This window comes from Leptosomus discolor, chromosome 4 (genome assembly GCF_034619465.1).
Source record: "Leptosomus discolor isolate bLepDis1 chromosome 4, bLepDis1.hap2, whole genome shotgun sequence".
Lineage (NCBI taxonomy): Eukaryota > Metazoa > Chordata > Aves > Leptosomiformes > Leptosomidae > Leptosomus > Leptosomus discolor.
The window spans coordinates 67,014,783-67,039,560 of record NC_141394.1 but is presented as its reverse complement, the minus strand read 5'-3'; the positions used below and the strand labels follow the sequence as shown (position 1 = coordinate 67,039,560).

The window sequence follows — 24,778 nt, the reverse complement described above, 5'->3', positions numbered from 1 at the left end:
ACACTTTGCATTTGTCATGAAACATATGATGGTGTTGACAGCAGTTCCCAGTTAGCACAGGTCCCCTTTGTGAAATCTACTGCCTAGATATGGTCTCATCCTCAACAAATTTGAAGTGTATTTGCTCCACTGGTGAATTATTGCTATCCTAGACAGGAGGTGGAAAGTATGCAGGATTCTGCGGCACACAGAAAATAAGCTCTTCACAGTTTTGTAGGCTGCACACACGGAGCCATTCTATCACTTTTCAGCAACTCCAGCTTACATTATATCTACAGACTTAAAGTAAGATGAGATAGTCACAGTATTTAAACCTTCAAACAATCTACGCTGCAAATCTGCCAGCCTCCTGTTCCTCAGAATGTTTCATCTCAGCTAAAAATTATCAGTTCAGAGGGATAAGAGCACAGAGGTATACAGCTGACTGTAATGCATTCCACCAGACAGCCTTTATGAATTTTTTAGCTGAACTTTCTTCTGTCCTTGTTGTTCTTGCCAACCACATGCAGAACATTTCAGAGACAATAGCAGTTCCCCAGAGGTTTACATGCACTATTCAATTCCCAACAATAAAAAAAAAATATATCTTTTTTCTAAACAGAGTTTCATCTCATATTTTCCTTCACCCTAAATTACAACTAACATCCAGAACTTGTACTGCATAGCTGAGAAACTAGCAGAAATTGCCACATTCAATTAGCACAGCAGAAGCAGCAAACTAGAAATAGGATTTCATTCACTTTAATTCACTAGTTGGTTGCCATAAATACTCGTCTGTAAAACATGGAATTCTGAATACTCCACAGACATTATTTTCCTTTCATGAAGATGTTTGTTTACTTTGGCAGCGATTCTCTTGGGAGAAACTCTAATGACTTCCACTACCAAAAAAAAACCCAAAACAAAAAAGAAACAGAAACTGCCACTAGCAAGCAAGAAAATATTAGTCTAATGTGCTGGTTAAACTCCAGGGCAAAAAGGAGAAAACACAGAGTAAACCACTGCTTTGCATTCTTGTGACCAGAACCCATAACCTTCAAGTCCAGCAGGCAGAATAGCTCTCGTGATGGAAGTCGGGCTTTGAATAAAGGAAGAAAGCTGCCCATCTCCTGTGAATTTTAAGATTTTAAGATCTTTACCTTTAAAATCAAACAAACAAAACCATAACATGGGCATGGGAAGAATAGAATAAAGCAAACTATCTCAGTCCCTGGAGTTAAATTTTCACCACTGCTTTTAATTTCATTCCAACACACAGTGATCTAACAAAGGTTTCTTTCCCGACTTTGTTATATCTGGACAATTAATATTTTTTTCTTTTAATAAGAAAAAACACCAGGAAAAACTATAACCTACTGTGACTCAACAGACTGCTCACTGCTGAAAAAAAATTTGCCTACCTCCTTCCTAAGAATGCATGATTACTATTTTCAGAATTTAAAAAAGTCAAGAACAGAAAAACAGTACACGAAACACATTGACATAAATCCTCAGACCTCTTTTCCTGTGAAATGTCCAACCTCATCATCTGCTTTTCTATATGAATAACCTGCTGTCCCAGACTGTTTTCCACGTTTCCATGGGAGGAAAAAGTCATTAACAAAAATCAGCTTTAAGGTGAAGAGGAAGCAGCTCTAGCAAAAGTACGTGAATCGTATACTTCTGTTACCAGCTAGAACAATGCCTGGAATGCATACACAAGCCCGTTTCAAAGCTTAAACTGGGGAACGAAGCAGACACGTGTCATAGACCACAGGCCAGCAGACTGTGTACTGCCCTCAACAGCCTGATCACAGGGCAGATCAACCCAGACCTCTTAGCAGAGCCCTTGTGGCCAGTGCGGGACAGCCAGAGCTACCTACAGAGTGCTGACAAAGAGCCCAGGAAGAGGAGAAGATGTGGAAAGGGAGAAGGAAAGGTAGAATAGTAAAGAGAAAACAACCGAACCAACCCCCCTGATTTTCTTGTAGCTGTAGAGCCTTGGAAGAGGGGTCAAATGGAGCAGTAAATCACTGTAAATTGTGAAAGGCCTACAAATATTGTGGGCCAAGGAAAGAACAATTTGTTTCATTACAAGCAGCCGATGAGTCTCTATGCTGAGCCACTCCGAAAGAAAAAGTCAGTACTGTCTGTAGTCATGTTTACTTTTAACTGTAACATGCAAAAATTCATCAGGAAAGCTGCTTTTAGTATTGGAATGAAAGCAAAGATAATTTTCATGTGTATGTGTTATTTGCAGCCCATATTCAAAATCACAGCCATGGTGGTTTTCAAGCTAGCCAATAGGAGGGAAAGAGCAGATTCTAGCAGCAATCAGAACTATTTTCTTTTTTATACGTTAGGCTCCTGATATTCTGGTGTTCATGTTAATTTACAGAATGAGGAAGCACAGAAGTAACTCTGCATGCACATGAAAGTCTACATACTGTATCTAAATTTTTTATCAGTTTCATGGTTTATTATATGTTCCCCAAAACAGTAACACTTGTTCAGCGGTGCCTGATTAGGAAAAAGTATGGACCCTACCCCCAAGAGCGTGCACTTTTTAAAGAAGCTAAACTCACAGAATGCTCTGAAGTGGGCAGCATCTTGGCCCAATCCCTTTCAATTCTTCTAACTGCTAAAAGTTTTTTTGTTCAAGCCAAAATCCTTTCTCATAGAATAATATCCTGTCGCTAACACTGGCCAATAGCAGTTGTACTCTCCTGGGTTTGTGAAAAGGAAGGCACTGAAGCTGTGCATGGTAATTTCTAGAAGAGACGATAACCACTCAGGGGCAAAATTCAGAAGGCACTGCCTTGATGATCCCTTTCATGTCACCGAATTGGCAGCCAGAAGAGCTGCTTTGTAATCCTTACAGTTATTTGATTTGTCTTTATATAGTGCTATTTTATATAATCTATTGTGATTTGTCTTTACGTTTTCTCTTCTGTAGCATCGCTGGCTCAATTCACCGCAGAGTTTAGCACACAGTGGATGATACAGAGCACCAGCCAAATAAGATGGTCTTTGTCTTCCAGGCGCTGACAAACCCAGGAGAGTTGTCAGCCCCAGCTCCGCCACAGGCTTCCCAGGTGAACTTGATGCCTGGCACGTTTGTTGCAATGAAAACACAGAAGTAGGTTGATTAACAGCTGAGAGAACCATAACTTAGGTGTATTTGGGGTTACCATTCTGACAGCTTGTTTTGCAACATCTGGTTTTATCAATTTGCATATTATGTACAGCGATATTGCATATGGCTTGGCATTCACTTCTCGTACCGTTTGCTGCCTAGTCTAAGCAACTCATCCCAGCTCCGTGACTCTGTAGCTTCCCCAAGTCATTCAGATGGGGGTGAGCTCTGCCAGCGTGCTCTCTTCTTCAGGCCCAAGCACATAGTTGCTTTCCAATAACAATCAGGGAACGTGGAGTCCAAGCATCCCAGTATCCCCTAAAGTCCGGAAAGGTAAATCTAGGAAGTTCCTGAGTTGGAAACGGTTGCGGTAACTGAAGGAAGCATTATATATGCTTAGCCTGTTCTTACACATTCATTCAGGCATCTGTTTTCAGACACTATTACCTTCCCACTAGCCCAATCCAAAAAAGCTCTCAAACCTTCTCTGGAAAGGGGCAACTAAGATACAAGAAAACAGGAAGGAATCAATGGATTACAAGGGAGAATAAAACATTGAAGCAAGCAGGTGTGAAGGCCAAATGGTCAAAAATCAAGAAACTGGGAACTGGAGAAAGAAAATGAACAGTGCCAAGGACAGGACTCAGCACTTCTGGATGGCACCAAGGTGCCAGTTAAGAGATCTGATTTGGTGGAGGGGAAGCCAGAATTTGTGGCCCCAATGTATACCAAGGGGTCTTGTATCAGAGGCAGAAGAGACAAGGATACACAGGCCAAAGCATTCTGGTTTGACTCAATACAGCTGTTCTTGCTTGTATCAGGGTCCAGAAGCATATGCTGCAAGACCAAGGAGCACCAAAGACCTCCTGGATTCTGCAACAAGGTATAGCCAGAAGTTTTCCTCATAATCAGCAAAGAGAAAGATCAGGTTTCTCACTCTAAAGGTACTTGCATTAGGGTAGGATGAATCATCCTTTGATAGCACCTCTCTTGTGTTTGTAGAAGATTAGGCAGCTAATACAGAGTGGATGCTTACTTTTTATATGGTTAAAATGAGATGAGATTCCCCCCATGAAAGTTGTTTTAATAAACACGCATGATTTGAGTAGGTAACAACCATGGTAGGTAAGCTGTCATGGACTATCTGAGTATTCTATGTAAAAGGCCTACTCATAGACACCACAATAGCTGTTTTGAAAGACCTCTTACCAAAAAAAAATAGCCAACTAAATGAGTTCCTACACACATTGTAGAAGTAGGCAGCTGGTTATAGGAGAGCCACAGTGCAGCATTGCTTCTGCCCTTGCTAGGTGCCTGAGAACGCCTCAGGTAGAGGATAGCTTCTGTTCAGGCTTGCACATAACCTATTGTCAGGCGTATGACACGAACGCAAAGGGAAGCCAGATGCTACCAGTTCTGCAGCTCACAAAACTACTGTTTATGGGGACTGCGCCATGAAGCAACTCACTATTCAGAGAAGAACCATTATTCAGCCGGCAAGATTTACTCAGCATGTGATCATGTGTAGGGCCTTGGTCCACACTCTTATTTTTTACCACGTCTATGACAGCAGCCACAGAGTTCTTGAAACAGATGCCAACGTAATGAATAATTGAGTACTATGCTGCAATACAGCAAAGATAAATACGTATCAATTATTCTCCTATGGTGCAAATGTATCTTCATCTTAACTCTGCAAGATGGCGTGGGTACCTGAATATAGACACCCACACAGGTTCACGATCACATCAGAAATAACTGCAGACGCCAAACTGGTATTTATTCTTCTACATTTTATATCCATGTAACAAACACATACAGATTTAACAAATAAGAATCATTACACTGGGTCAGACCAAAGGTCCATCGGCCAAATGGAAAGCAGCCATGCAGCCTTTGACAGTGGCCACTAATGGGTGCCTAGAGAAAAGTACAATAGGTCAAGCATATAATGACACTTCCACGAAGTACTCTCACATTCAATAGTCACGTATTAATGCTCCCACTGCTCAACTACTGCTTTTGCAGAGCGCAAAGGGAGCTCACTTATTTTCGTCTTTTCAGGGATCCCTACACGTGTAGTTGCCAAACTATGTATTTGTTTGCATTAAACTGTTGCCAAGAGCTGTGCTTCCACTAGACGGGAAGGGTAAAACCCCACCTCTAACACTGTCTGTCCAAGAACTACCTCAAAAGGCAGCACCGCATGCCACCACACCCCAGCACAGGCTGGGCCTGAGCTCCTGCGGCTCTCCGGGGAGCCCGCCGGGTGAGCGGCACGGTTGGACGGCAGGCTCTGGGTGCAGAGGAGGGGGCGAGCGGAGGGACCCAGCCTCACCCGGGAGCTCTCACACGTTCCACGGCGCCACAGGGCCAGTGCTGCCGCAGTCGGGCGGAGAGCCCGCCGCAGAGGGCACAGAGGGCCACGGGTGTGTCACCCGAGGCCCGCCCCTGCCGGGCCGAGACACCGACCGCAGCCCCCGGCGACCCCCGCCGCGGGGTGAGGGCGGGGCACGGCGGGCGGGGCGCCCGCTGAGGGAACACCGCGAGGAGGGGGCGGGGCCCGGCGCGGGGCGGGGCTCCTCCGGCTGGGCCTCGACACCCGCCCGTCTCGTGCCAGCGCGCTCGCGCCCCACCCCCTCCGCCTGTCCGTGGCGCCCGGCCCTGCGTCAATGCAAATGACCGCCGCGCGAGGCGAGGGGGCGGGGCGCCCCTCCTCCCCGAACGAGTGCCTGACGGGATCGCAGGCAGCGGAAGAAACCACCGTCCCAGCCTCCCCCCGCCCTGTCTGAGAACGTAAAAGCCGGGCGCACCCGTTGCCGCAAAACGAAATAAAATCATTTTGTGTCCGGTGTTTCCCGCTTCAGGGTAGATACGTCGTCGAAGCCCAGTGAGTGCCTTCCACACTCAAAAGGCCCGCAGGTCTTCAGGGCGTTACTTAAAGTCTGCCATATCCCACCCCGCTTCAGTGGTAGCGCCCAGCCGGCTCGCCGCCGCCGTGCGCGCGGGCGTTGGTCAGCGCGAGCGCCCCCCGCTCCCCCGCCCCGAGCGGCGCCAGGGACGGGGAAATGGGGCGGGGTTCCGCGAAATGTATTATTCATAAGGGGGCGGCTCAGTACGAAGGTCGGCCAGGCGGGCAAGGGGGCGGGAGTTATGGCGTAAGTATGACGAATGTTCCGGCCTTCTTAAGGGCGTTGCAGCCGGCTCCGAGCCGGCAGTGGGGGCGGGGGAGGTGGCTGCGGGGTTCAGCGGAGCCCGGCTGCGGAAACCGGGGCCGCCTGCTGTGCGGGGGTACCGGCGGCCGGCCGGCCTCCCTCCCGGCCAGTGCCACGGCTGGACACGCCCCGCTTTCCCCCCGCGTCACGGTGTAGCGGCTGGGGGGGGGGTGGGGGGTGGGGGTGTGTCGGACGGAGGAGTTACCGGGGAGCGGGGGGGCTGTCAGGGGGGGAACGACCTGTCCGGGGGTGTTGATGAGGCTCTAGCCGGTGACTGTGGGTGCGGCTGTAGGCGGGAAGGGAGGGCCTAAGGGGGTCCCGACAGATTAGAAGGAAAAAAAAAAAAAAAAAGCCCAGATAAAAATAGGATAATTTATTATCAAAAGGCTTTGATATTTTTAAAAGCAGTGTAGTGCAGATTACGGCAAGGAAGAGGGCTTTATTCTAGAAAGTGGCTATTTTGGGACTTATGTAGTGGTTTGCGATAGGCGGGTGTTTAACCCCCCTCCCCCCGAAGGTTATTAATTATCTTTGTCTCCCCAGACTCCCGGGGTGGGGAGCTCGCCCCTCCGCCGAGCCGGTGTCCGGGGACCCCCCTCCATTGCATGGGGGACCACAGCCTCGGGCTCCCGCAGACGGCGACCTCCAGCCCCAGCCCACCGTTGGGTGTAGGAGGCGCTGGCTCCGCCGGGTCCTTCCCCTCCCCGGCAGCCGCCTCTCATTCCTCCTCCTCCTCCTGCCCCTTCTCACCCCCTGTAACCGGTTCCTCCGGCAGCGTGTCCGGTGGGTCGCCGCCGCCCTCCCTGTTCCCCTCGGCGGCCGCTGCTGCGCATCATCAAAACATGCAGGATGAGCTGCTCCTGGGGGTGACACAGCAGCAGTCAGGCAGCGAGAGGCTGGGCAGCAGCCCCGCATCAGGACACCCCCCTCTCGGCCACCCCTCCTCTGACTTTAAACCCAGTCTCAGCCCCCACCAGGATTTAAACAAGCAGCAACCGCAGCAGCAACAGCCGCCGCCTCCTCAGCTGAGCCAGAAGAGGAAAGAGTTTAAGCAGCAGCAGCAGCTCAGCAGCCCAGCCCAGCTCGGCAGCAGCCACCCCCTGAATAACCACCACCCCCCAGACTATCATCACCACCCCCCTCAGCAGCAGCAGCAGCAGTTCAGCCACCCCACTGACAAGTACCAGCAGCAGGAGCACAGGCAACAGCAGCAGCTCCAGCTCCTCGGCGCTCACCCCCCGGAGCCGCCGCGGACGGGGGACTTCTCGCACCACCGGCCCCTCAGCCCCGCCGAGCACAAGGGCGGCGCGGACAGGGGGGGTTCGGAGCGGCTCGCCCCTTCCTGCCCGGGGGGATCGGTGTCCGCCGACCCCAATGTGGGGGTGGCCGCCGCCTCCTGCGTGAATCCGCCTCCGTCTCCTCCTCATCTGCAGGCGAGAGCCAAGCTGCCCCCCATGGAGTCCCCCCCGAACAGCCACTTGCTGGGCAGCCCCGGGAACCTCCTGCCCGGCGGGCTAGGCTCTGGCTTCAGCAGCCTGCAGAGCCCGGAGATCCCCAGCCCCCATCACCAGAGCGGGGGCGGCTCCTCCTCGGCGGCTTCCCCTCCTCCTCCGCCGCTGCCCGGCTTCGGCACCCCTTGGTCGGTGCAGACCTCGTCGCCGCCTCCGCAGCAGACGCAGCAGCCTCCGGTCTCCAGCGGCGGCGGCGGCGGGCAGATCAGCGCGATGCCGCCCCCGAGCCCGGAATCCGAGACCAGCTTCTACCCGGGGATCCCGTCATCGATCAACCCCGCTTTCTTCCAGAGCTTCTCGCCGGTGTCTCCTCACAACCCCTGCGCCGGGCCCTTCAGCAGCCCCTTCTCGGCCGCCGCCCCCCCGCCGCCGCCGCAGATGAATTTACCTCAGCAGCAGCAGCAGCAACAGCAGAACCGGAGATCCCCTGTGAGCCCCCAGCTCCAGCACCAACACCAGGCGGCGGCCGCCGCCGCCGCCTTCCTGCAGCAGAGAAACTCCTACAACCACCACCAGGTACCGGGCGGCGGCGGGAGGGCCGGGCAGCCGCGGCGGGGCGGCAGGGAGCCCGGGCGAGCCGGCTCCGGAAGGGAGCCCGGGGGCGAGGGGGAGCCCCGGGGCGGGAAAGGGACGTGGAGGGCGGGGGGGGGCTCCCCTCCCCTCGTTTCGCTAGTCGCGGGAGCCGGGAGGTTTCTCTCTCCCCGCTGCCGGCGCCGGGCGAGGCTCCACGGCGGTGACAGCCCGGCGAGACGGCGGAGGCAGGGCGGGGCGCGGCCCGGCCGCTCTCGCCTCGCCGCGCTCGGCGGGCTGAGGGCCGCCGGCGGGTGGGCACCTGCGCCCCCCGCCCTGTGCGGGGCCAGCCTGGAGGGCGGCCGTAGGGCTCGGGCCGGGAGGCTCTTGGCAACGGCCCGCCCCGAGCCCGGCCGGTGCTCCCCGCCCGTTCCGGGTGGCAGGTGGCGGGGCGGCCGGTTCGGCCGCGTTCCCCGGGCTGTGGCCGCCTTCCTCGGTGCGCCGGCGGCTTCCGAGGGACGTCGTTTCTTTTCGGGATGAGAGGAGGGGGGTTCCTCTTATAAAAGAGGGTAAACCCTTCTTTTCATGTCGAAAAGGAGTCTCACCGTGAAAATATCCCCCTTGCCCCCCCGCAGTCGCCCGTAGCGAGCACGGCGTCCCCGGAACAATGAGCCTGACAGCTCCGGCCGGCGCCGCCGGTGCCTCCTCCCCGGGAAGCCCCTTCCCCTCCCTCGAACCTGCTCTCGCACCCCCCGGCGTGCTCGATTGGATGGGCGCGGGCCACCGAAAGCAGACTCAGGTGGAAAGGTGTCAACGTTGTTGCCTTTATAGGGGTTTTGCCCGAAATTACTTGAATTCGCGTCCAAGGACAGCGCTGTGTTTCGGGTTACCGTAGTTCTGCTGCCGGCTTGTATCAAGTGGCGTAACGATCCCGTGTTAAAATGGAAGTTTACCTTTCTTCCTGGAACGAAATATTCAGTAAGAAATTGGAGAAAAGCAGGTCCACGTTAATATTACTTGCTAGTGCGTTATAGCCACTTGCTATATCTTACTCCCATTATCTGCTCGGTTATGAAAAAAACAAAGTTATATAGGCCTCATCTTAATTTTTTCTTCCATTGTAGTATTCGATCCTGTCAGTTTTAATCAGTAGAGCTGGATTTGTGAAGCGTTTCTATCGGAACTGGAATCTCATGTTATGTGTGCCTGTCCAAGAACTGATTTGGGGACATCATGATTAGGAACTAGTTGTCCTTAACATTTGTAATAACACTCTTCAAACAAATTCCAAAGCGATTCCCCAACAGTGAGGTGTACAGGAATTTTCTCTCAATTACAAGCTGTAGGTAAACTTCAATAGTGCCATGACAGCATAGCTAGCAATATTAGAGGCTTGCGTTTGGCATTATCTCTTAAGGTTTATTTCACAATAGAGTGCCTGCCTCTCCCAAAAGTCCAACCAAAGTATTCAAGTTTTACAACATAATTATCTATAATTATATAGAATGGGATGTTTTCCTGATTACTTGACCAAAAATGGCTTGGGGGGGGGGGGGTGTTGTTATAATTTTATCTTTCTGTCAATATGTATTAGAACTTTCTGAAGACATGCTTTGAATTTTTAAGTTACTAGAACTACAAGCTGAGGGTTGCTTGCAGCTAAGCTTAGAGATAAGAGTACTGTGTTTTGACTTCACAGAAGCACTGAATTTAGAATATACACACATGCACACGCACTGTTTCTGTGTTTGAGAAAAAGCCTTTCCAAGAACAGATTTGAGAACACTAAAGATAGTTACTGTCCATCCCTGTCAGTCAGGCTCAGTGGGTCCACCTCTTGGTAGTATGACTACTACTATAGGTCACTTTTTAGCACAAGTTGTGGTTTAGAAATAAAACCTTATCATCCTGTAAAATCTTCACTCTAAAGACCGCTTATGTTTTCTTATTGAGGAAGTGACTTGTTAGATACAGAAGTACCTTATACCGCATCTAAATAGGAAAAAAACCCAACAAACCCAGATTCCACCCTGCAGAATTCCACAGATAGTCCTGTTCATTAGTCCAGAAATACTTCAGTGGCTTCAAAATAATGCATTTTAATGTGGAAATGTTAAGATAACTCCTTCAAACAGATTCTCTGTACAGTATTCAGTGCTCTTCTTGCTCTTATTTGGTAGCACTGAGACAATGATACTCAAAATACTGAGGGGGGTGGAATCAGTCTATCTGAATTTTAATTTTCCAATTTCTACTCACTGTAGTGAAATACTAATACTCACTGAGTAGAAATAACTATCATTAGTATAGTAATTATTATTTTAATAATAGTTTTAAAAATGGACCGCTGACATTTTTGTGTTATTTTTGCAGAGACTCACTATATAATACCAAGTAATGTATGATAAAGTGGTCTCAGGGGGTTTTGTCAGATGGTTTTACACCCTAGAATTTTTCTACTGCATAGCTTTAAAGAATGCTACCACTTACCAAAATGATGATCTAAATTTCTCGCACAAATACTGTGAGTTTTTTTGGGAGGACGTATGGGGAGTGGGAATTACAGTTCTGTTATGATGCTGTGTTTTCTTCCTTGCCTCAGTAATTATTTTACATGTTATCAGGAAAGAGTGGTTTATAGAAATCTCTGCACATTGATTACTTGGTGGTTGGTTGACATTTTTTTGGGTTTTTTGTGTTTGTGTTTTTTTTAAGTAGAAAAACATTTCAAGTATTTCCAAAATAATATAAATGAATCTTTCTTTTTAGCCTCTTCTGAAGCAGTCACCCTGGAGCAATCAGAGTAGCGGCTGGAGCACAGGAAATATATCCTGGGGAGGAATGCATGGCAGAGACCATCGCAGAACTGGAAACATGGGAATTCCAGGAACTATGAACCAGATCTCTCCTTTAAAGAAGCCCTTTTCTGGTAATGTCATAGCTCCTCCTAAATTTACTCGCTCCACTCCATCACTGACACCAAAATCGTGGATTGAAGATAATGTTTTCCGAACTGACAACAACAGTAATACTCTCCTTCCTTTGCAGGTAAGGATGGTATGTAACTGGTGTGTTCGTACTCTTGCATAGCATTTTGGCTTCATTCATTTTAAGAGAGAATTAAACAGTGGTTACAGCCCTGTGACTTGGTTTGAAAATTTGATATGTCTATATTATTTAGTCCTAAGTTGCAACTAACCCCAACATTTTCAGTGTGTTCAGCAATGTATGATTCTCATAGTTAAGAATATTCACTGTGAAGGAAGGTAGAAACTGTAAGCACTGATGCAGCATTAGAGCAAAATATGTTTAGTCCACAAAGTATTTTCTGCCTGTGGTAATGCTTGTATTCTTATAAATCCCTTTAGAACTCAGGATTTTTTTGTTCGCTTGGCCTTGTACATAGGTTTTCTTACTTTTGTAGATGGCTCTGAGTCTTTGTCCTGTTCATCTTTTAGTGCTATTCTGGGCTGACATTTGCATGTTAGTGAGATTTGGGGTTTTGTCCACATTCTAGCATCTTTTGTATTATGTTTTGGCTGGAAGCCCTGTGATTTAGAAGTGTTAAACAGGAGGATGTGTCTTAGAACTAAAGATTCACCTTCTGAATTTTGACAGTGACATCTTATGTGACTTTAGGCAACTCACCTCCAGCCTCAGTTACCTCTTGGTAAAGTGCTTGGGGGTTTTTTTCCATTCCTGCCTATGTTCATTTAGTCATAACATTTCTTGTTAGCAGAGACCTCTGTTATTTTGGATCCCAATCTCAGATGCCATTTTAACAACTTACAGGTGTTGCATTCTTCTGTTTTTATTACAGAAAAAGCTTGGCCAACTTATTTTAGAAATGATGCATTTGAAAATAGAAAGCAGATTATTCCACTAATTCTTTACTTTTTGTCACACCTGTCAGCTTCATTTTTTGTCTCACACTGAGCTAACTATATTCCCGCAAAAGTAAAAAAGCTAATATGCAGAGAAAAAAAATAGAATGTTTCTTTATCTCCACATAACGCTCTTATAGTTGTTTTTTGTTAGGTTTCACGCAGAGTAACTTAGAGTTTCATTTGTCATAATTGTGACCACTTTTGCGTTTGTACAGCTGTATTTGCATCAATTAGCAAGCTAATCCTTATGTAGCTGTAATAGTGGCAAAAAGATGCTCCCTGGGACCAGATTTTTCCCACTGGAGTTCCTATATTTCTTACCGTTTTGCTGGTGGAGTTCCATTTGGCACAAGAGGCCATGTCCCGGCTCTGTCCAGGTGAGCTCTGATACTTGCAGTATACTTGAGGCTAATGATGACTCTTGGACATACCTAAATTCTGCTCCAAGTGTATGCATTGGACCTGAAAACTTAAAAGAGGATTTGCTTGTACGGTGAAGACCCGTTCCATTAAGTAGCCTTGTTAGCTGGGGTATCATAGTTGAGTAATTTTTGTGGTGGATGGAAAGATGGGGAAGAAAGGTGCTGTTCTTCATTCAGCTGATCTGTTAAGGCAGACTACAGATGAGTGATACTTTGTGGTGGAGGGCTCCAAGAACAGTTGAAAGTAAACACTGAAGTGTCTCCCAAAGATGTTAGCCTAAGGAACAGGGTTAAAAGTATTAATGATGTCATGCGTTGAAACTGCAGTGACGTATACATTGGAATTCATATGCAGCTAAGCACAAGTTGTGAATATATTTACCCACTCAATACGCCTTGCAAGTCAGTATGACTAGTGCTTTGAACTTTAAGAAGCTTCTGCAGTGGTCATCTAATACAAATGAACTCATTCTATGTCTAAACGAGAATCTTATGCATTCAAACTACAAGTAATTTCTAAGTAGAATAGGAAAAAAATACTTGCAAATCACATTAATGTTTCTGTTTGGGGGTTGTTTTTTTTGAAGAGATATGTCATAGTGAGAAGGTGGGCACACTTAATTCCTATAAGCACCAGAGCCACCAGTTAAATAGACCTGTTTGCCTATAGTTATGCTGTATATCAATCTGTGCTTAAATCTTCCTTACATGTATAAAATCATAGTTACAGAACACAGTAAAAATAATCCTCTTTGAAGGGTTGCGGTGTTATGCACTGCTGTTGTGGAAATGCTGTATGTTTCCATAAATTACTTTGCTACACTGAATCATGTTCTTTTTTTTTCAGTTATTATACTATTGTTATATGGTTAATTCCTTGTGATGACTGTAGCATTTTGGAAGTCATAATGAAAAAGTTAAATAGAGCTTGGAGCTCGTGCTTCTTTTCATCAGGACTTGTGTTGGCAATTGCAATGCTGTCAAACACCCATCTTGCTAATTTGTACTGAGCCTGTCTCCTTCCATAAAAGGCTGAGGTATTTAGATTGAAGAGTCTTAAAGATACAGTAGCAATTTCAGAAGATACTAAAAAAATAGCAGTAATCTAATTTTGTACCGTTTGGAAGATCTTGCACAAAACCATTTACGTGTACATAAAAGTTAACTATTTCTCCAAGCTTCCACAGAGCGACCACATCGTAGCATGCATGTTGCATACATACTGCAGCATTCACAGATTTGCAGAATACCTTTCCGCATGATCACGCGTCTTTGTTTTAACTGCAGTAATAATTTTGTATGGCAGGGGACAAAGCACCTCTCCTCCAAACTTTAGCTAGCTCAAGCTTAGCGGATGAAAACAGCTTAGAAAAGCCACTGTCTTCACTGAATAACTCTCTGTAGATCATTAATGTTCTGCTACCGTATTTTTAAAATGCTGTATATTTTTTTGCCAAGTCCCAACGGTGTTCAGCAGTGTCAGCTGCTCGTGCAGTTTCTGTAAAACATGTACCTGGTGCAAACAAGAAAAGTCACAGAGGAATCTTGCACAAATTCAAAGCTTTTCTTTTCCATGAAACTTCTTTATTCTTTGGTGTTTGCATTGGTGGATGGTCCCCAGTATAGAACTGACATAAATCCTGTTGAAAATAATGTTTCTTGGCATTAAACTAACATACCAGTGACAATGAATGTCATTACTGATAACTGAATAAGTAATTATGTGTATTACTTAAAGGGATGGAAGAAGATTTTCTGTACTTCATGGTTAAAATTGAAACATATCCTATGTGAAGTTGAATTTGCAGTGGCCACATTAGTTACAGCAAAGCTGCTTTTTTGTTTTGTTTTTAAATAAAAGTAGTTAAACATCATGGCAACACTGATTTAAACGTGAGCAAATTAAGCCAATAGGCAAGATTTTCTTAGACTCACTGCAAGAAGCTCAGGTTTTTAAGATAACACAAACTACATCAATTGAAGTTCTTTCATAGACAAAATTATGTCTACAAGTTTAAGTTCTTCCAGGCTGCTTGCACAATTATAGGTATTTCATATAGGGAAGGGATTGTTGCCTTGTACTGGAATCAGTAAGGAACAATTAGAAATCTTGTCAGGTATTCACACCATCTAACTTAAGCATTTAATTGAGGAGCCTATTTCTCTCTCCTTAGAGAGAATCTAGGCTCCTTACTTAGATAATCTAATTCTCTAGAAGAACATACCTGGCACCACTGACCTTAAACAGCCCCTGGGATTCCAGCTCAGGCACTTAGATTGCATGTTGAAAAGTTAAACAATATGAATATTCTCTTTTATTCCCTAATCTAAAGTACAAAAATAAATTAATATAGGGTGCAAAGCTGAAAATGTATTTCTAACCCCAGATACTGTGGGGGTTTTTTCCCCCACAAAATATGCTTTAGGCATTTCTGTGGCCAAAATGAAAGCACAGAAATCAGTGTTTTGTATGTTCATTTTTTTTCTTTTAAGTTCCTTGGATGAGGAAGAAATTAGCCATTTCTACATTTTTTTTTTAAATTGCACTGTTTGCTAACCCTATTTTGATTGCAAGCTTAACATTTTTTAATATCTTGCAAGTAAGCTAATTAAAAACTATTAAAACAGTTTAATAATACACTTCAGTGTTATAAATTTCAGAGTTTGACTATTTTCATTTTAATAAAACCCACTGCATTCTATAAATATGAATTTAGTTTCTGTGTCTCTTTTGAGTTAAGGAAATAAACTGCATGTCTGGGTGTTTTTCACCTTGATTTGTCCTTCCTGTTTGTTCAAACAAACCGTACGTGCAGTGTTTGTGGTCCCAAAAGCCGAGCTTTATTCTACGTTTGAATATAGCTCGCTAGCTGGGGTTTTGTATGGTAAGGTACCATCTCTCACAAATGCAGATTTTTCTTTTTCTATTCATTTTTTAAATGTGCTAAAGTTCTCAAAGAAAACAAAACACTTGCAAAGCAAAATGAGTTTTAAGATTGTACATCACAACAGGTGTAAGTTTTAGATATCTAATTTAAACTGCTGTCATGTTCCTTCTGTCTTACAGTCCCTTCCATTCGGAGATTTCAGATTTTCAACATGACAGTTTTAGTACAGTTTAATAAATGTACCTTAACAGTTTAAACGGCTAATCCAGATGATACACATACCAGTCAATATTAGATGAACAGCAAGTTGCTAAAGATGGGTTCTTAATGCCATATTTAGACTCCTAAATACGTGGCCTGTTTCTTCAGAACTGTTGAGTGTTTGGCAGCTCTTGTTAAACTTGAAGGCACTGGGAGTATCTAGCTGCTAGGTTCTTTTTTTGTTTTCACACTAGTGTGATTGTGCAAACACTGATTTATAAGCCAGGCTTCACCAGTTTATTTTTACTAAGGCAATACTTGCAGCAGAACAGTGTCTTCGGGATTTTTAATGCAGTAGATTGATTACCTGGGGCTGAGTAAATAACATACAAAATGAGATATTTGTGTCTGAGGACTGTACGGGGATATCTCTAAGAGGATAAAGCAGTCTACTGCTGTACTTTTAATTTCAGGATCAAGACCTCTGGATAAGTAGTATTGGGAGCTGCACAGGTATATGATTCAAAGGATTCAGTTAGCGGAAAGTTTGTGGGTCTTACCATGCAAATGTTTTTATGACTCTTCATGAACAGAGAATTCTCTCCCACTGTTAAAATTTGCTTCAGTTATACAGCTCATTCTTCTAATACAAGTCAAAAATCAGAGTTAGGAAAATTCAACAAAATACTTAGCAGCTGTGATAAATAGCAATGATGTGTATGTTAAGTAACATATCTCACCTCATTTAGTCTGCCAAAGCACAGTTGTTCTCTAAGTTAGAATGAATACGTTCTCACCTCAGATCTATCCAAAAGTATGTTTACCGTATGGTCTGATGTATTTGCATTTAAGTACTCAAGACTGTATAGATATTTCTAGACGGAGGATGCAAAGAGTGTTTAAAAAAAAAAAAGGCACAAAACCCAAACCAAACAAACCCCAAAAGTACCCAAAGCTTTAATAACTTCCCCTTCAAATGTCTAACTGTTCCTTTAGTTATTTTGTTGAAGCTGTTAATATACAAATCTTCTAGATTTGCCTTCAGTCAATCTTGACAAGCCTTTAATCATCTCCATAATGTGTCTGGTTTGTTTCCAGTTTATGAATGTATATTCTTGAGCTGAAGTACTCCAGTGTTGATACAGTATGTGCTGTTGGGATCTTTTTTGTTTGTTTTAAAATGCTTATGTAGTTGGGAAGTAGGTGTGTCTTTGCCACAGGACCTGTTCTTCGTGCGTTTTAGGCTCAGTTTAGCCAGCTTATAGCTGATTATGTCATTTTAACTTCAAACACTTTTGTTGTCAGATTGACTGTTCACAGATGTCTACCAGATATTATAGTTCATCTTTACCACTAATGACACCATGAAAATAACCAAGCAATTTCATGTGTCTACTTTAAGCCTTCCTCCTTGTTTTTTTACAGAGCTAAAATTGTGGTTGTCATAGGTTTTCATATTAAGTTTCTCATTTACACTAGTTATGGTTTCAACAAGGGGCTTATGATTATAGTATGTCTTTACTAAAATGAGAATGACTTGAAGTTTAGATGGTAGCAAAGTTGATTTTTAGAATATATAATGTACTTAATTGTTAGGTTATTACTGCTAACATTAACACTGAATGCTATATTCAGGTACTTTTTTAAGTTTGTGAATACTTCATTATTGTCAGCTGTCACGTTCTAGTCTTAGAACACATTTTTATTCAGGTCAGTTTTAAGGTGAAAAAAATGGAACTTGTTAACATTTTAGTTTGAGAAATTTATTTTTTTAAAGCTTCTTTAATTGAGCTTTTGAAAAATAACGTAATTCAGCAAGGTCAAAGCTGCAGTCTTTTTTGCAGCCAGCTAAGACCATACTGACTAGAAGCTTTATGACTTTTGTTTCCAGCGCCCATCAGATGGTGCTACATTTCTTTGGAATACAAAGCGACATGTAAAGGAGCATATTTTAAAGATACTTGCATTTACTGAATTTAATACCTATGTTAGAAGTCTAATTTTTTACTTCAAGTAGTCCTACAGATCAGTAGTTTAAAGCATGTGTCCAAAATTCAAAGTTGTTTAAATTCTTAACTACGAACATCTATCTTTAGTGTGTGTAGTTAAAGATTACCAAAATTGTATTCACTTTTTTAATAGCTTCTGGCCTTGTATTTGCTTATGCATAAATGACAATATATAAGCTTTGAGATCTGACTGCACTGAGTTTTTGCAAATGCTCCAACAGGATAACCTTTTCATAAATTGCATAGATATATTTAGAAGTCCTAAATAGATTGTGCCAAGAAGAATGATTTCTCCAGAAATTTAGTGTTGAAACTTCTCTTCGGAGAAAACTGCCCTCCTCCCATTCATTCCACATTTAGATGCATGGGGGAAGGACTTTGGAAATGCTCACTCTCTAGATGTATTTTGCATGACATTGTCAAAAAGTCCTTCTAGCACTCACTGTATTGTTCTATGGGTAAGATACTTCATGCTTTTCCTATAGTGTATAAATATGTAAAATTCAGAAATAATTATCACTTTTCTGTAAACTTTCTTACGTAGTCTTAACTTTTAAGCTGATGTGACACTTTGTCACTTAGCCATATACCTCTGAATCTGTAGGCAGTTATACCAAAACCATGTTTTCAGTTCTGCTATGTATGAATGCAGTTGGCATTCTGGTATTGGAAAGGTAGGTCAAGCAGTATTCAAATGTTTATACAGTTAAAAGAAACAAAAAGCTAGTGTGAAAATTTGTAGTGCTTGAGAGAAGTTAACTGTCGGCTCTGGGGAACAAACTGGCGTTAGGTTGTGACATTCCACTGAAAGATGGACCTTCTGACACAGCAAGAGTTCACTTGCTTCTTAGCACAGGACTGTGACACACAGCAGCGAGGGAAATGCAAAATATTTTACAGGAATTCTGCCTTGACAAAAGGAGCTTTTGGAGTCAGGATGGTACAATACCTGTATTAACATATACGCTTATGTATCAATGCTTTTGTACTACTGATTCTCTTTAGTTTCATTATTTCAACACGGTTGATAAGCAGTTATCTTCTAAAACAACCTGGAACTACTTCTAGAACAACATGGAAATAGTCCCAAGAATTAGAACTATTTCCATGTTGTTTTAAGGGTAGTTCCAGGTTGTTTTAGAAGATAATGGCTTACCGGCCGTGTTGAAATAGTGAAACTGAAGATAGTCACAACAATTAGGACTATTTCCATGTGCATAGAAATCTGTAAACCAGTCATGTTCTATGGTAGTACTCTTTGTGCTTATCCCAAAGATCACAGAAAATCATGGTGGAATTTTTCTGATCAAGTAGAGCAGGCTGTAGTAGAACTGTCCTCTTTCAAACCATTGTGGATTTTTTTTTTCTACACCAGAGCTTTCTAGAAAATGTGACGTACATTATTGAAATACTTCAAAATTCTTCTTTGAAATGAAAGCTTCATTTTTGCGTAGATGGTAACTGTGCTTTTTAAAGATGAGATGTACATATTTGGGGAGCACAAAGCAGTGTTTTAGCGTTATAAAGCGTAGTTATACAAAGGTTTAAAATTTTTGTACCCAAAGAATTACTTTACTCCTTTGGAGATAATTAAATTTCAGATAATGTTGCTTTATAGTATGTAATTCGTCAGTGTGAGTTGGAACAGATGTTAAAACTTTGAAGCACTGATTACCTAGATATTACCCAAACTCACAAGTGGGTAGTGTGACATGGGTAGTGAGGTAGCAGAATACAATTCCCATATTTAAATCCTGCTTTACTTCAGTGTATTCACAACGTTTTTATATTGTACAGTGCCTGCCTATTGCATGTTTCCACTGCCAGAAATGAATTAAATCAATTCAAGGAAACAAACTGCCTTTTTTAGCTTTATAGACATGAACTTTCTAAGGTGTGAAGAGGATGGGAAAAGTTTATTTCTTCTGCTTCCAGCAGGGCAAGACCTTTCACTTTGGATACACAGAACTTGCAAAACAGAAGGATGCGAGGTTGACGTTACAATCACTGCACCGTGTCAGCCAGTTTACAAATGAACCACAGACATATGTTGTTTTAATTTTCCATTTCCCTGTAAGATCCATGACTAAGTGGGCCAGTTTTAGGAGTTCACCATGATGAAGCCCTTCCTTACAGGATTTGGCTCTTCAGAGCAAAGTTAAGTGTACAATAATAACCATTTGCCAGATAGATATGTGTTATCTTAACATACATGTATATAGCAATGATCAATAAATAAATAAAATCTTACTTAGTGAGCCTGTACCAAAGATAAAGTGTCACACATACAGTTCAGTCCACTTGTTACCAATACTAGTTCATGTCCCCTATCAGCTACGGAGGTAGCAAAGCATCTTTTCTGTTTATTCAGCATTGGTTTTTGCAAGAGCACTTACTAGCTATCAAATATTGACTTCAGCTGAATTTAAGACTTCATTAAAAATCCTGATGAGATACCTTCTGAATGCTGGGGGACAGCAGGGAACAGATCCAGCTTTGTCACTGCTCGCATCTTCTATATAAAGGCAGTGTGCTATGCTAAGGTAAGCAGGTTGGTTTTGTCGTGCTATTGAGAAACAAACCTGCAAGGGCATGGAAGCAGATTAGTCACTTCAGTTTCATTCTGCTGCTTCTTTCTTCTGCTTACTCCTTCTCAGGAAAGCTAGAGAACTGAATGAAAGCCATCCAGTGCCAAAACAAGGCTGCTGCGAACTAAAATAGTACTGGTGACTTGTTGGCACTTAAACTGGGTTGAAGATCACCTCACAAAGTGTCAATGGCATTTGGTCTTGGGGCATGGCAGGAGACAAGAGAAACCTACTTTTTAAATTTATCAGTACAATTATCTAAGGGCTTCCAAAAAGAAAATAAAGGATCAGGTCAAATGAACACAGCAACTTGCTTCCCCAATGGGAAGCTATTACTCTCTATAGTTGTTTGACAAAGAGAGATGAAAAAAAGACTTCTCTCTCTTCATCTCAATGTTGGATCAAGATGACTGAACTTTCTAAGAAAGATGAAAGTAAAATCTTAGTTTCATCACGGCTTGTTTTGCAAAGGTGTTGGTAAGTCAGTCTCTTGACTCATAGAAAACCTCTATTTCAAAGCTTGCTTTTTCACTCCCCAAACGTGAAGAATACCTGCTTGCTGAGGGGCATAGTTTGAAATTAATCTATGTCATGAACCATCAAGAAAAGTCACAGTGAGCGTGGGTCAGATACCTTCTGTCCCCATTATATGTGTATTAAGTGGATGGCTGCATCTTTAGTGAGTTTTAATGGTCATGGGATGTGTGGTGTATTTCATCCTACTCTGTTGAATTACTACTGTGCAACCAAGGAGAAGATAACAGTAAAATTAAGGCATGATTACAGAATTCCTTTAAATGCAATATAGCCCAGCCAGAAGCCTTGCAAGTAGAAGAGATTGAGGTTTTACACAAACTATTTTTGGTTTCTGAACGTATCCCAGAAAGACCAAAGAAGTTAGAAGTCATCTTTTTTTCTGTTTCTGGTACTTGGGTGTATTAGAAAACATGGGAGAAAATGTCATAATTGAGTGTAAAATCAGGGAACACATTTATGATTTATTACAGTAACTTTTATTATCGTCAGTGAAAATATTGATAAGGCAAGGTAACTCTTCATCTTCATATACCAAAAAATTGTTCTCTATAAGGCTGATAATCTATTGGTAAGCTTTGTGACACTTTCTTTTCATGGTTTAGCTTTAATTTTCCAACCTTTAACTGTGTGGTGCTGACCATTTGTAACTCAAGTCTTTGTATGCGAAGGGTCTTAGATTAATTGCCCAGGAGCCAGGAAGTGCAGTCTGAGCAGGGGGCTGAGGGCCTGTGCAAGGTACTTAGCCAAGCACCAAGAAGACACTTTCATATGAGGTGACTGTCCCTGTCCTGTAGTTCCCTACTGTACTCACTATTTAACTTCTGCATGAAATGAAATTGAGCTCTTACAGACATTAGTCTCCTTCATTAAACAGCCTAATGCTTAACTCTGCTGTGGATCACTAGAACGGATTCAAGCAGTTCTTTTGAAGGGAACAGGCGATCACAGGCTATCAAAGTGCAATACACAGAGTTCTTCACAGTGCATCTCGAGTTTTATATTTGGATGCTATTAAACTTGCTGTTAATAAAATGAGGTCTTACTGTTAATAAATTCAGGTATCTTAAGCTTTTGTATCGTTGTCCATCTCCAGAGTGTCTCAGCATACAGCCTTTAGAAAGGCACCTTTGTCTTCCTCTCAAGTTTCCTGTTAAAAAGTACAGAATTTGTATTCCAATACTAAGGATTTTGTTCTCTTTTAGGACCGAAATAGAATGTATGACAGTCTGAATATGCACTCTTTGGAAAACTCCCTTATTGACATTATGAGAGCAGAGCATGATCCACTTAAAGGTATGTTGTTACGCTAAATAAACAAAAAAGGGTCATCCATTCTGCATATTTGAATTAATACTTATTGGTAATTAAAATAGCAAATGAACTATTTTCTCAACTCACATGAAGGGTGAATCTCAAGCTGTATTTCATTGAAAACATTGGTTTACAGTTGTATAAAACTTAAGCTTTAGGGTTTTCATAGGTTTTTCTTCCTCTCCCCCCCATCCTTCCCTCCTTTCCCCCCAAGAAATTCATAGTTAGTTTTACTTGAAATTTACTTGGCTGCTGTAGGAAGTTCTGCCTCAGTTTGTGAAGGTCCACTGTTCCATTAGTGGTAGCCAAAAGCGGGTGGGAGGGGAATCAAACCGCTACCAGTGTTAGCCGGTTAATTTTCCCTTTCTTTGCAGTGGAAGCTGAAAAGAAAATCAAGTTCAGTGATAAATTTAGTTGTAGTCCTTTCCGATATTTATTTCAAAGCTCCTGGAGAATAATAATGCATGTAATTGTCCAGTTTCTGTTTGTCTGAAGAAGTCCAGGAATATACTTGCCTTTAGAATGCTGATTCCTCTTACCCTTCTGGGCTCGGTTCAAATTATTTGGCTGCAGCAGTGAGCATACAACTAGTATTTGTGGGCTCCAATTTTAACTCCTCTATTCAATGTACATTAACTCACTCTTTTGACTTCTGTTTTTGTGTACTTATTCTCAGGTGGCATTTACCATTGAAGTTTGGGGCAGGGAGCCCAAGCCATTTGCTCAACTTTTACTTCATTTGTGGTGCTATAATTAGACTAACACAATCTAACTTTGAGATTATCCCAGACTTCAGGCTTGTTTTGCAGAAATTAAGTTTCAGTATTGAAGCAATTGAGGGGAAAAAAAAAAATTCTTTCTTTTGCGATTGTTACTTACTCCCATCCATTCTCCATTTCCAGAGGCACCCAGGCTTAATATATATTACATTAATATGTAAGGGCCTATGTTCTCCTAATCTGAAAGACACTTTGCTAGAGTTTGCTCATGGTTCTCTTAAGATATGTAATCAATTGGAAGACCTGTAATATTCAGATAGCATGTAATAGTATTGTGAGACTTACAATGTAAAGTCAAAAGTTTGGGGTTTTTTTCAAGCTGAAAATCTCTACAAAGCATCAGTAAGTAGGTAGCATTCAGTTAGCCAGTTATTTTTCCTCCTCTTTAGAGTAGAAGCTAAAATTAAATTTTCTTAGATGTTCTTAAATCTCATCTCTAGTTTCTTACTGGCTACAGAGAATTCATTCCAGTTTTAACAATTTTATCATTTAAGTCCATTATTGAATTCGGTTTCTGTCTATTCTGCGTGTTTACAAAACATTACTAAGGAACACAAAGGGGTTGAAACCTGTGAAGTTACCCCAGTGGTAACTGCTGTGGACTAAAAGCACACATATGTCATCAAAGACAAGGTAACTAGTTAGATCACCACTGTTTCAAAGCGTTGTTGCTCCAGTTTGCCACACTAAGGTGGTGGCTAAAATTTCTCTGGTTATCTGAACCCAAATCTACCATCAGGAAGGATATTGAAAGGTATAACTACTGTAAGGTGTAAAATTAAAGAATGCAGATCTTCTATTGCAATATACTGTCACTGGCACATCTCGCATTCCTGAAAACCAAGCAGTTTCTTCTCTTTTTTTCTATGCACGCTGGCATGACAAATGGAAGTGGTTGCTCTGTTCCCCCTGCCATCTTACTCATCTTATTTTGGCTTTAGAATGCAGAAGAGTTTTTAGAGGCTCAGCAAGCACAGAAAAGGGCCATTATTATTTTTATTCATCTCTTCATATTTCATTGTGAAACAATAGATGAAAATGGTGTGTTTTCAATAATATTTTTTCAGAGAGAATAAGACAAGACAAAGCTTTAAGATTTTAAAGTGAATTGGGTTCATACATAGACACATTCGAAAAACTCAGTAAATTTTCCATAGTTATTCTGTGCTTTCTAGGGACATAAGTATATAGTTTCAGTGTACACTTAAGAGATTTTAACAGTTTCTCTTGCAGTGAGAATTCTGCTAAGTTTTATGTTTGAACTAAAACAGATGGAAGCCATAGATAGTGATGAATTCAAAGGAAATCCTTTTTTTTTTTTTTTTTTTGTTCGAGTGCCAGAGAACAATGCATACACCAACTGAATTTAAATAGAGCAATTGTCTGCCGTTATTTAAACTGGTTAAGATATTTTTTCTCTTTGGAAGTTATTATTTCAGCTGAGGCAGCTACGTTATTAACAGTAAGACACAAGAAATACTCCTTACTGACTGAAAATGGGAAGAAGAAATCGCATCCTAGAATAGCCTTTTAGTTTCTCTCTGCCACTCTTCTGTGTAGTCACCATTAGTTGGCATTTCTGTAATTTCCTAGCAACTTCAGTTATTTTTTTTCCAGCAAACCATGAAACACTAATTTTGTTACTTCAGTCTCTGTGGCTTTTCTTTTCACCACAGAAAATCTGACATTTACTTAAGAACCCATCATATTTGCTTGCAGAATGCACAGGATTTAGAATATTATTGTTATTTATTTGTTGTTCTTATTAATGTATAACGTACTTTGTTTTAACTAAAGAATATTTT

General features: G+C 42.6%; 1 protein-coding gene across 2 annotated transcripts in view; it reads left to right on the top strand.

Annotated features, from left to right (window-relative positions):
- Nucleotides 1–6,935: 6,935 nt before the first annotated feature.
- CPEB2 (cytoplasmic polyadenylation element binding protein 2) overlaps nucleotides 6,936–24,778 on the top strand; it is a 50,498-nt gene continuing 32,655 nt past the window's right edge. For both annotated transcript variants that reach the window (XM_086463982.1, XM_086463981.1), the window contains exons 1-3: nucleotides 6,936–8,357; nucleotides 11,121–11,399; nucleotides 22,086–22,176. In XM_086463982.1, the coding sequence (XP_086320108.1) occupies nucleotides 6,936–8,357; nucleotides 11,121–11,399; nucleotides 22,086–22,176 (1,792 nt within the window). The remainder of the gene's footprint in view (nucleotides 8,358–11,120; nucleotides 11,400–22,085; nucleotides 22,177–24,778) is intronic.